The sequence below is a fragment of the Narcine bancroftii genome, chromosome 5 (genome assembly GCF_036971445.1).
Source record: "Narcine bancroftii isolate sNarBan1 chromosome 5, sNarBan1.hap1, whole genome shotgun sequence".
NCBI classification, from domain to species: Eukaryota; Metazoa; Chordata; class Chondrichthyes; order Torpediniformes; family Narcinidae; genus Narcine; species Narcine bancroftii.
In genome coordinates, this window is record NC_091473.1 from 4,799,973 (window position 1) to 4,812,453 (window position 12,481).

The 12,481-nt window shown below is 37.2% G+C and overlaps 1 protein-coding gene across 6 annotated transcripts in view; it reads right to left on the reverse strand.

Moving 5' to 3' along the window:
• wdr82 (WD repeat domain 82) overlaps positions 1-12,481 on the reverse strand; it is a 42,791-nt gene that overhangs the window by 12,546 nt on the left and 17,764 nt on the right. For 5 of the 6 annotated variants that reach the window (XM_069936597.1, XM_069936594.1, XM_069936595.1 and 2 more), the window contains 3 exons: positions 5,459-5,525; positions 3,850-3,949; positions 1,299-1,415 (listed from right to left, as the gene is read on the reverse strand). In XM_069936597.1, the coding sequence (XP_069792698.1) occupies positions 1,299-1,415; positions 3,850-3,949; positions 5,459-5,525 (284 nt within the window). The remainder of the gene's footprint in view (positions 1-1,298; positions 1,416-3,849; positions 3,950-5,458; positions 5,526-12,481) is intronic. The other variant, XM_069936598.1, reaches the window with a different exon arrangement.

Here is a 12,481-nt window from a genome sequence, read left to right on the forward strand (position 1 = left end):
ATAGAAATCACTCAGAAACCAAATGTTCACAAATCAAGCCATTGTTATATGGCAATAAAAACTGAAAATGCTGAAAACATGCAGGTCAGGCAGCACCTATGGAAAGGGTAGCAGTCAGAGACCATTGAAGGTCCCAAGAGGGCATTAAAAGGGAGCCAAACCAGAAATGCTATTTGTTTAACTTTCCACAAATATTTCTTCTTGTTTTTATTTCCAAGAAATCATTACAGTTCACTCATAATTCCCCACAAACTGAAAACTACCGAGAAGGCCAATCGTGAAAAGAGCAAATTTCATTTCTACAAACTAATAGTTCTATACTTACAATTATTCAGGCTAGCTTGTATTTTTTTTTAAATTTCAGAAGTATATCACTACTTGAATTTTAATTCCCCAGAGTTCCAGAACTCAGCAGCTAGTCCAATATGCCAACATGCCCCCAATAAATTCTGCTACTAATAATATGAAGTTTCAGCATCTAGTGATAGAGGAGAAAAGCATACATTTCTCCACAATTTAAAACCTGCTTCAATCAACTTTTCCCAGTTTTGATGAAGAGTTTCATTATATCCTTGTGGTGAGTTGTCTATCCACTGATGCTGCCTGGCCACCCTCGTATTTCCAGTATTTTCTGCTTTTATTTCCAAGTCTTCACTAAATTTATCAAAATTATCAAGATAGCTGAATGACCCACCTAAAAAAAATTAGGATGCCTAATCGTCAATGGAGTTAAAAAGGACACAAATACAAACTGGATTTGGCCACTCAACTATCAAAAGTAATATTACTTCAAACTTAATTTTTAATTTAGAAGCAGCACAGTAACAGGCTCTCTGGCACACAAGCCCGAGCCACCCAAATATAGCGATCAATTAACCTATTAATCCCATACATCTTTGGAATGTAGGAGGAAACCTCAACACCTGGAGGAAACTCACGTGAACACAGAGAGAATGTACAAATTTCTTACATCAGTGCCAGATTTGAACCCAAATTCCCGGTGATAGAATTGTGCTGACCACTGCATTAACCATGCCACCAAACACTAGCTAGACATGTGCAACAACACTGTTCTGAAATCACAATCAAGTCTTCCAGAAGTGATTTGCTTCCACATCTCTCCCAAGTACAGCAGGAGCAGTAGAGTGCATGGAAGGAACTTGCATTCTCAAAATGCGTACATTAGCTACACATAGAAACTGGTGACATGCAGCAAGAGCTACAATTTGAACTTAATCTTGAAACAGCAACCTTGGAAATTCAAAACAAAGTGAAGGGATGTGGCTGAGAATTGTTACCTTGTCAAATGACCGCAAGTCATAAAGTTTAATTATCTCAGAATTCACACCAGCTGCAAATATAAGTCCTTCAGGATCAAAGGAACATGTTGGCCTCCCTTGAAGATGCATTAAACCCTAGGCAAACGGTAAAAGTTGAAAATGAGTATCAACATCCTATAAGATAAAGAATGGAAAATGATGACTGATTACTCAGTTTTCCACTGCCTGCTCCACATTAAAAGGTGAATACTCAATGTTTAAATTATGTAGATTTTCCCTTTTCTTTGTTTCTCTGTACTACAATGTGTTAAAAGATCAACAAATCTCCTGCCAGGTCTCTTGGTCCAAAACCAGCCATTGGACAAAGAATGGAATAATAATGAGCAAACCTTTATTTGGATAATGGTATGGGTGGAAAAGCCAAGTATTTATTTGAATGATTTCTGAAGCGTGTGATTTAAAACAAGCAGCAGAGTTCTTATCTCCAAGTGTCATAGAGTTACAGCTGTACAGCAAGGAAAAAAAAACAGGCCATTTGGCTCAACTCCTCCACAATGACCAAATTGTCTTCCTGAGTTTGCCCCATTTGTCAGTGACTTTTAAATGTCATAATTGTACCCACCTCTACAGCTTTCTTTGGCAGCTTGTTTCACATACCCACCACCCTGAATCAAGGTGCCCCTTAGGACCCTTTTAAATCTCCCCCTCCATCTTAAATCTATGCCCACTGGTTTTAGTTATTAAGCTATCCTACCCTGGAGAAAATAAAGACAATCACCATGATTTTATTTACCTCTACAAGATCAACCCTGAGCCTTCAATTATCCAAGGAAAATAGTCCCAGCCTTCAGTGCTCCAGGGTCCAAAAAAAAACCCCAACCTATCCAGCCTCTCCCCATATCTTGAGCCCTCCAGTCCAGGCAACAGAAATTCTTTTCTGAACCCTTCCTTTCCACCATAATGAGTAAAAAGAACATATTACTTGTGTAGAAATGCACCAGAACAAAGCCAAAGGAAAATAAATGGAATCGTGACCAATCCAGTATTCAGTATAGAACACGTCACATACCCATAATAGATCTTTCATGACATTGTTAAACCTTAGATTTGTTTCACATTATCATCATCTCAAGTTATTAAAGCATTAGCAATGAAACTGGTCAAACCTTCTTAGCACCTGCAAAAGTATACAATTTTGAGGAAACGTCTGCAAGCCTGCAGTCAGTCCATAGCTATCTGGACAAAACTTTCTCCCACCATGCCTCCTTTAAGATCTGCAGCCCATTCACCATCTCTGTCATATTTAATCCAAGGACAAGGTTTTACACAAAGGTAAAATGTCTTTCTTCCTCAACAGTGCCCTCAACCAGTTAAGAGAGTCTTTGACTGCATTACATCCATTTCCCACATCTCTATTCTTAGCCTTCCTCTTACTGGAAAGAGCAAGGTTCCATATAACCGTTTACAGCATGGAAACAGGCCATGTCGGCCCTTCAAGTCCGTACCGGTTCACTTGAACAACTCAACTAGCTCCTCCGCAAACTCCTGTAAATAAGTTTTTTAGTCAAAAGTGGATTGGAACACAACCCCCATTGATGACAGGGCAGGTGACACCACCAGGCCTAGAGGACAAGTTTCCTGTAGGCCTTCTCCGTGGAGGACCAGACACCTTTGTTCCCTTGTCTGTCACATTCCATCATCAACTTCCACATTCAACAGATCATCTTTTAACATTCCTGCCAATTGCAACAAGATTCCACCACATTTTCCTTCCCTCTTCAGCATTTCAAAGGCACAGTTTTCTTTGCAACTTCTTGGTCCAGTCCTCCATCCTCTCCATTCCCCTTCTGACAGCAATTTCCCATGCTACCATAGAAAATAAAATAACTGACCTTTCAGCTCTAGGGATGCAAAAGGTCTTTCAAGGTGAGACAGCAACTATGGGTTTAATGTATCATATAGGTTGAACGTTGAGTGGGTGGGGGTGGGGGGGGTGAAGGAGGGAGGGAAGAAAAAAATGACACTGTGTATATTCAAGAGGGAAATGTTTGTGTGTATTTTGGTTAGTATGGTTCATAGTGTGAAAAGTTTTTTTAAATTTTAAAAAGGTGAGACAGCAACTTACTTACACTTCCAAACAGATGTAAAAGTCTCTTCTACATGCTTTCAATCTACAGGACAATCCCAAGATTCTTATTGCTGGTAAGTTTAATTCTTCATCCCATACAGACCTCTTGTACTGTTTTCCAACACAGAAAAGCTTAAGGAAACAGCCCTTCATCTATCTGTTCACACTGCAGCCTTTCAGAAACAACATCAAGTTCTACAACTACAGGAAACTAATTTCTCGGACTGTATAAGCCATCCATTTGAGATATTGACCAATTTTCTGCTCTCATTGTTAGCAGTATCTGACTCCCGGGACATATCCTGTATTTTGTAATATAAACAAGTTTAAATAGTTATTGCCCTCTGTATGTCAGATGTTCCTTTTGTCCTTCCCACTCAATTCTGTTTTCCTACAACAAACATAAATCAAATTATTTAGACAATAGAAAACAGAACATACCTGACAATTGGGTGATCTGAGATCCCATAACCTGATAGTTTTATCCAAAGAACTGGACATGAAGGTGTCATCCACAGGAGACATACATAATGCGACAACTCTAAAACATGCAAAAAAGAACAAATGTAAAACAAGGCCATTTTCTGCATATCAATATATTTTAATTGAATGCAGTATTCTTAACAGCAAAATATCTTTGATTGCTAAGGAACCCAAATTGTTCACATTTTTAGTAATTTTCCAAAAGACAAGAATTAACAAATAGAATTATGTTTCAACTAACTAAATGAATAGACTGCTTTATAATTTAAAAATCATCTTAATAATTTCTGATGCAGCAAAGAAAGCCTCCCAAGATATTACAAGTTTACTGGGACTCCCCCCCCCCCCCCCAGCCATTTTGAAATGAAGACGTGCATTAGTTGGTGTCAAAATTCTTAGTGGTCAATAGCTCCCAAATGCAACGAGCACTGGTTAAGTCATTAAACCATACACATCAACCCATCTTTGATTGTAGTTGTCCCTCCACTGGGGTTTAATGTGTATCCATGAGGCATAATCATAAATTTTGATTTATTACACAGGTATGTAATAAAATACAATGACATGAGAAAAACTTCAGTTAGAACTGTGAGAATTACCCAAAGTGCTGTTTTAGAAAAATGTAGTAATCACTGTTAACAGAGACTGTACAGAGATGAGATGTGAGAGAGGAAAATTAGGGTGGGGGGGGGGGGGGAGGAGAGGGGTGTTTGCTAGAAGGACATTTCCTGCAAGAGATTGCAGGCAAGGCCAACTTGATATATTAAGACTGCGAGACAACGGAAACATGTGACAAAGCATAATACCAATTAAGGATAAGAATAAATAAGTGTTGGGGGGGGGGTCGCAAAAATCATGGGAATGGGAGAAGTAAAAGACTAGAGTTGAACAGTTTTGATAGGTTAAACTAACATATCAATTACTCAGTTAACTAACCATTTAAATTAACAAGGAAATGGTTATTAACACAAAGAAATCTAGAAAAAGGTTGTTGAATATTAGTGAGTGTGCCTTCTCTGAAGGACACCTGCTCTTGCAGGAATGTTGAATAAAAGGTTATATCACTTCATCTACCGACTCTGAGAAATGATTTAATCAGTGAGCTGTGTTTCTCACAGAACTTATTTGTATCTGTTTCTAGTAAACACCAAATGAAAGTTGCAAGGACACTCGGTGAATGTAGCTTTTCAGCTATGCACTCAATTAAAAAAGGAACACATGCACATAATCAAAACAGTATTACATTTTTAAAAATTAATATATTAAGAACAAGGTAGATGGCAACAAGTACCTACAAAGCCTAAGTGTTCTCAAAGTCCTGATGCTCAAACAGACATGTACAAACAGATGAAGGTAAATAATGGAGTGGATGCAGTAAGTCTTGGAAAGTGGAAAGAAACAAGTGGAGGAAGGCAGCAAATGAAATGATGGATGGGATCACAAATCCTGCTGAAATGCAAGACAAAGCTGATCCTCAACTTACTCTTCCAGATGAACTACTGGCCACAAGGTGTTAACATTTGCTCAATAGAACCCAAACTGAAAAGCCATTGAATTTTTTGCTTACCTCTTACTGTGTCCATGGAAGTATCTAATGTACTTATTGTCATGAAGTGACAAATAACGGATAGTATCTAAAAAGAAACAAGTTGATATCCAATTTAAATATGCAATTTTAAAGGAAGAATATTTGCTGCACATCAATATACTTTTAATATTAGTTAATACACAAAGGGGGGCACGGCAGATGTGCAGGAATTGGAGGATATGAGGGCAAGGGCTGAGTTGATGGTAGAAGAAGGGAAGCCACATTTATTGAAGAGCCCTCAGATGATCTTGCATGGAAAACCTCATCTTGGGAGCAGATGTGACAGAGACACAGGAATTGCAAGATGGGGGGGGGGGGGAGGAAAAAGAGAGAGAGAGAGGAGAGTCAGGTCAGAAATTGGCAATAAAGTGGAGTTGACAAGCTCATCATGGATGTATTATACTTTTATTATCCTTGTGTGGAGGATTTGTTAACACTTTAGAATCAAAGGGGAAAATTTTGTTTTTTTTTGTTTCTGTGACATTGTATTGTGTTACCTGCAGCATCTATCAAACTGCAGATTTTTTTTTTTAAGTAATTTCATTCCCATAGTTTATAAACACATTTGGTCCTGAAAATGGCTTTTAGAAGTGATGGTTTCTTATAGATAATTTGCAAGACATGATTCTGAAATTAGGGAATTGGCCAAGTGTGGCAGCAACCATTTCATAACAATTCTGAAACAAAGCTTTGCTATGCTTTCCATTACGCTTGAGCAACTATCACTGGAAATCAAAAATCCAAATACAATTTATTTCTGAAGTGCAATAATCAATTAATTGGCCAAATGGAAAAACACACTGCTCTTTTTTTAAAAAAAATGCCCAAAATGTGCAAAGTCTCCCACTTCAAACTACAGTAGAGATTATGCAATGGAAAAATAGAACAGAGGCAGTTTTTATAAACTGATCGCCTTCTTTGCAAGCCTCCTGTGAAGTACATAATCACAAGATTCATGAAATTTACCCATTGATCTCTAAAATGAAGACACTGAATTTTAGGAGTCCAAGTTGGGTTTGACAAGTTGAGAGTCATTTTTGCATCCCACCATAAATTAAAGCGTAAATGTTTTTTCTGTAGGAAGCAAATGCCATTCTGAACAGTAGGTACAAAATAAAGATTTATCAACTCTGCATGTTTAAATGCAAATTAAAATATTAGCCTTTCAATCAGAGATTTATCCATAACTTCAAATAAACAAAATAACTTTGCAGACTTGGTTAGAATGGCTCCTTTAACCTTCTGAAGATAGCAGGCATGTCCAAACAATAGCTCTCATCCTCTTCAGGTGATGTAAGTCTCTGGCCCAGGCAAGGCAGTGGCTTGTACAGTTAACTCCATCAACCGGGTGGTGTCACAAACCCTCAAACTGTACAAACAACTACCTCTGCACAGGCACAGACAATAGCACAGAGACATCCAATGCATTGGCTGATCACAGAGTACAGGAAAAAATTCCAAAGTTCTGAAAATAGAAAATACCTATAACAAGTTTCTAAACTGTTTTTTTTTAAAAGCTAATAAAGTCCATAGATCAAAATAATTTCAGCTGGGCCACTAAAAATATTCAAAAGCATAACAGGTCTAATCAATTCTGATCCAGCAATCAATTCACATTGTCTAGCATTTTCTGCTGAAGTAGTCCCAGTAAAATAACATTCAAAGCATTAAAAACACCTAATATACAACTCTATACATCTAAGCAAATTGAAAAATTCCCCTCATTGGCTGATGGATGCTTCTTTTCTTAGAATTATCAGCTTTGTCAAATTAAAATACAGTAAAAATGCCCGATATGAGGAATTCAAACAACCGGCAACTCAATCAACAGGGTAAAAAAGAATGAAGAAACAAATACATTTAAAATAAATAATAAAATAAACATTTAAATAAGAGTTTAAAATTTTAAAACTAAATGTTCTTCAAAATAGCATACAGCTCCATGGTGAAGATGGGAGCAAACATTCAGTCAGCGGAGTCTCCCTGTCACGTTCCACCTGCAGCAGCTGTTTAAATAAAGTTATGTTTGAATAAAATGGTACCGCCACCCAGGATGAAGAGCCAGATGATGATGCTCAGCGCTGGGGCAACTCTCCCAGTGTCTCCCTATGCCTGCCTAGTAATAGTCTTCATCTTCATTAGTATTAAGTATATTAGTATGGCCTGATCTGTAAACATGGAGAAAGGAGATTATTATGACAGTTAGTGTAGCAGTTGGTGCAACGCTGTGGGAGCGCCAGCGATCAGGGTTCAAATTTAAATTCTAAGTTACGAGAATTACCCAATTGAAGTGAACTTTACATAATTAAGCATTACAATACTGACTTTTTTTCAAAAAACTTTACATTTTGCACTGTTCTTTATCTTTTAAACTGTTTATTCTTAATGCAGGTTTATCAGTTAGGCATTGTAACAGTGTGTCTCAGACAAACAGAAAATTTGCATAACTGGCATCTATGATCCCCATAAGGTACCGGATACCGGGGATTTTACTGTACTATTGATCATTCATTCAAAAGCAAAAGTATTGTGCAATTTAAATACAGCAGGGGATAATATCACAGCAGATTCAATAAAGTTCTACATTAAAATTAACTAGAGTTTGCAAATTTATCTACTGCTTCCAACAATCCAACTTCTGTTCATGCTTGAACAGCCCTCCAAAAACGCAAGGTAGGTCAATGGTTTGTCCTACAGTTCTCTGAGCAAGCTTCTGAGACAGAATATCTCAAATATAGTTCACAATAATCAGAACCATCTGTGAGAGGTAGCAGAAAGAAATCAAAGGTTTCATGTACAAGCTCTTTAAAGTGTTTCTGATGAGTCTTATTTTGATATCATAGTTATAATGGAGTTTTTTTTATTGTTAAAGGAAATAAAGTAAGTAAAAATATAAACTACAATGAATAAGTGAATATACTCCAAAATTTAATCCTTGTAGACTGAAGGCCAGACTACTAATTTCGACTTCTGTGGTGTTGCGCTGGAGCAGATATACAACTCAGGTCAGTTCAAGTAGATCAAATTTATCAATTTGGGAAAGAGGACTGATTAGCAGATAAAGAGGACAAAGAAAAATTCACACATCCAAAAGGTCGTGATATTAAAGCAAAAGACAATTCTGACAGAACATTAGATACCAAATATGAAAGTCTCATTCAAGGAAGTCTGTAAGGAGCAGACAAGGATGCCAAGAAATGGGGGCGTGGCAAGATGGCGTAGGGAACAGACGTGCCTTCCAGACCTCTCCTGACTCTGATTTATTGTTTTGTCTTTAAGTGCCCGTTAAAGTTCTTTTAAAAGTTTATAAATAATAAGAGGTGTTGGATTAGTGCCTAATGGTTTATATGTAAAAAAAAAGGTAAAAGAAAATATCAACAGACTGTTAAAAAACTACATTTTCCAAAATTGTCTGAGCCTACTTGTTTACAAGAAGCCAGGACTCAACGTAGAATGGATCCAGAGGAGGACGTGCAGAGTTCAGCATTGAAGCTTCGTTTTAAGCCGGTGAGGCTCTCTGAAGGTCACATTCAACAGCTTTCAGAACAAGGGGCTGGACGGGTGCCAGTGTTTCGCACGGTGGCCACTGCAGGTGTTGTAGCTGAGGCTTTGACAGTTGAATCAGCTGGGGCGCCACCAGCTGGAGAGTTAAAGAGTTGTCATTCGACTGCTATAGTGGTGGCGCTGCAAAATGCATCTTCAATTACAACGGTTTTTCCAGACATCGATTCAGTGAAGATGATTAAAGAGATTTGGCTTAAAGATAACCCTGATCTTCAGTCTCCTGGCATTGCTGGGGGGACTTTGAGAGGGATTTTTATACGAAGTCAAACTGCTAGAAAAGATACTAAATTAAGGGAAGGGTCAGAAGATCCCGTGGTCTCTAAGGAACAGCAAGACCCCATTATGCCTGAATCTACTTCTGTTGAAATGTCTGTTAAGGATCTTGAAGATAAGATATATTCTGTATCGAGTCACTTAGCTAATTTTGTGAACCTGTTTATTTCCAAGATTAATGCGATGGCGGAAGTCATTAATGGAGCTTTTAAGCTTGAAACCATTGAAAGGTTTGAAATGTGTGATCAAGGTTTAGTCGATGCACAGGATCAACTGCAAGATGAAAATAGAATAATTGAAACATTGCAGATCCAAAATAAAAATTTAGCAAAAAAGGTTGATTATTTGGAGAATCAATCTAGACGGAACAACGTGAAAATTGTTGGTTTGCCAGAAGGCATAGAAGGACCAGATCCAAGAAAATTTTTTACTGAATGGATTCCACGAGTGTTAGGACAGGATAAATTCCCTGAAGGTTTAATACTGGAACGTGCTTATAGAGTTTTAAGAAGAAATTCTTTTTCAGGACAGAATCCAAGATCTGTTTTGATCCGTTGTTTAAACTATTGTGACAGAGAGACAATTTTACGTACGGCTATTAGAAATGCCCTGCAAAATAGATCTCCTTTGATGGTTCAGAATAATCCTGTTTTCTTCTATCAAGATTTGAGTCAAGAAATTATGTTTCAACGACGCGAATTTAATTCTGTGAAAGAACGCTTGTGGAAAAAAAGACACAAGGGAACATTCAGGTATTCTGCGGTACTGAAGATTTTTTAGGATGGAAATTAGCCAAAGTTCTTTGACAATCCTAAAGAGGTTATGGACTTTGCTCAATCTCTACCAATCATGCAGTTTCAGGAACGATGTAGTCCTTCAAGGTCTCCAAAGAGAGTAGAGATGCAAGGTGGGATCCAGTTTTTTTTTTAAAAAGAAATGGAAGCAATGGTGACCGAAGTGGTAACGTTGATTTTAAAAAAATAAATCTTTTATCTTTTTTTTGAGAAAAGTTTAAATTGTTTAAATAATGATGATAGTTTAATGAAATGGGAGTTGGGAGAGGGAACTGGGTGTGTACTAGTTTCCAGAAGTCATCAGCTACCTGTGAGTTATCTCACACCCAATATTTTGGGGGAGTTACCACTTTGGGCGGTTTAAACAGGAGGAGGTAGTTGTGACCTCCGACCTGTTTTTTTTTTCTTTTTAATTTTTGGGTTAAGAAGTGAAGGTTTTTTTTTATTATTTTTTTTAAATAAATATTTTTTTTAAACTCTTTTTGTTTTCTGATTGTAATTGAGAGGGAATTAGGAGGTTTTTTTCCCTCTTTTTTTCTCTTTTTTTGGGGGTTTTTTTTTCTCTTTTTTTCTTTCTTTTTTAAGAGGATGATGTCACAGAAGATAATAAGTCAAAAATTGAGGATGTTGAATTAGATGAAGAGGAAGATGAGGGGAAAGGTGATAAGAAGAAAATTAAGTACAAATACATTGAGGGAGAAGAGTAATAAAATTAAGTTAATTTCGATAGAGAATTTTGAAGATGTTATTGTTGTTAAGTTTTATCCTTTTGTTAGTAAGTGGGGGTTCTTTCTATTTTATTTACAATATTGTTAATTAATTCTTCACTCTTAATTTTGGGGGGAGGGTTGGACTAATTTTAAATTAGATGATTAATGTTGTGTTATAATTATTAGGGGGATTAATTTGTGTATTTTAATGATGTATTCTAATTTTTATTATCTTATATTTTATTATTTCTTTAAATGTAATTTTTATTTTATTCACGTCATAAAATTTTAAATAAAGTTTAAAAAAAAGGATGCCAAGAAATAGGTTATCTGTAGCAAGAACAAAAGGATCTAGTAATTTTAACAACACAAAAATGGAGTTCACAGATCTGTTGATAAGCTTGCAATATCAAAGAGAAAAATAATTAATAAGTATTGTGAAGTTGGAAGAGAAATGCAATGAGGGAAGAGAACCTGCACTGGACCAGACTCAGCAAGTGAAAATGATACCGTTTTAGTCTCCCAGAGGGCATACATTCAAGTTTTCAAGAAAATGAGTGTGACTATTATCTTTGTTAGGGGTCATTTCTTTATAATGTATGTGAATTATGGGGTAAATCTGTTGTTCTTACAACCAAAGCACCTGTAAGCAGGGCAATTTTGCTGTAGCCACAGAAAGGTCTCGAGTTGCTTTAAATTAAATTTTGAAATGAAACAAAACTAGGAATTGAAAAACATTTACTCAGAATTGGCATATTCAAACATTTACACACTCCCTAAAATGCAAAAAAGTCTTTGGATAAATGTACATAATCATGAAAAGTAAAATCACTAACACCTCTGACCCCAACTATTATAACATCGCTAAGCAGAGCTCTCTGACATTCTTGTGACACAAATTTGCTGTTTATCTAATATATATTTATACATGATTGCATTTTTTCCCCATGCAAATCAATATGGACCACTCTAGAAATATCCAAGGTTCAGTAGGGATAACATTTGATGCTGAATGTCGTGACCACGTTGAAGGTCATATGAAGCTCAAAAGTTCAAAAAAGGTTTTGAGCTTGCATCAGGGACACCTTAATGAGTTACAGTGCTGTGCATAAATGTACATTCAGAATAAAAACAAGTGGCCAAACCCATTGAATATGGGCCCAAAAGAGCAAAGCAACATTGGCAGGAGCTCTTCACAAGCCCGTAGAGTTCGACAAAGGAGAAAGCAAAAGACAGCAGAGGAACATCAGTCTCACCCCTCACTGTTGATGCTTCCAGCCATGCAAGGAGCAGGAAACAGAACAGCAGTGATATACCCATCTCAGTGCTCAAACCTCCAGACAGGTAAGGAGCAGGCAGCGGGAAACAGAACAGCAACACCAGGCCCGCCTCAGTGCTCAGGCCTCCAGTCAAACAAGGAGCAGGCAGCAGGAATCTGAGGAATGACGCCAAGCCTGCCTCAAAGCTGTTGTCACCAGGCATTCCAATGAGTAGACAAGAAGAATCTGCTGAGGAAGAATAAGCAAGACTCCAAGCAATGCAAACAAAAGCCACCAGCCGAAGGGCAGCACCATTTACTACAGCCAACCTGCTAAATGCTGCATTCAATTACTCAGTTGACATGGAGTATTCTTCCATTAATGCAGTTGTAATTGGCTCCA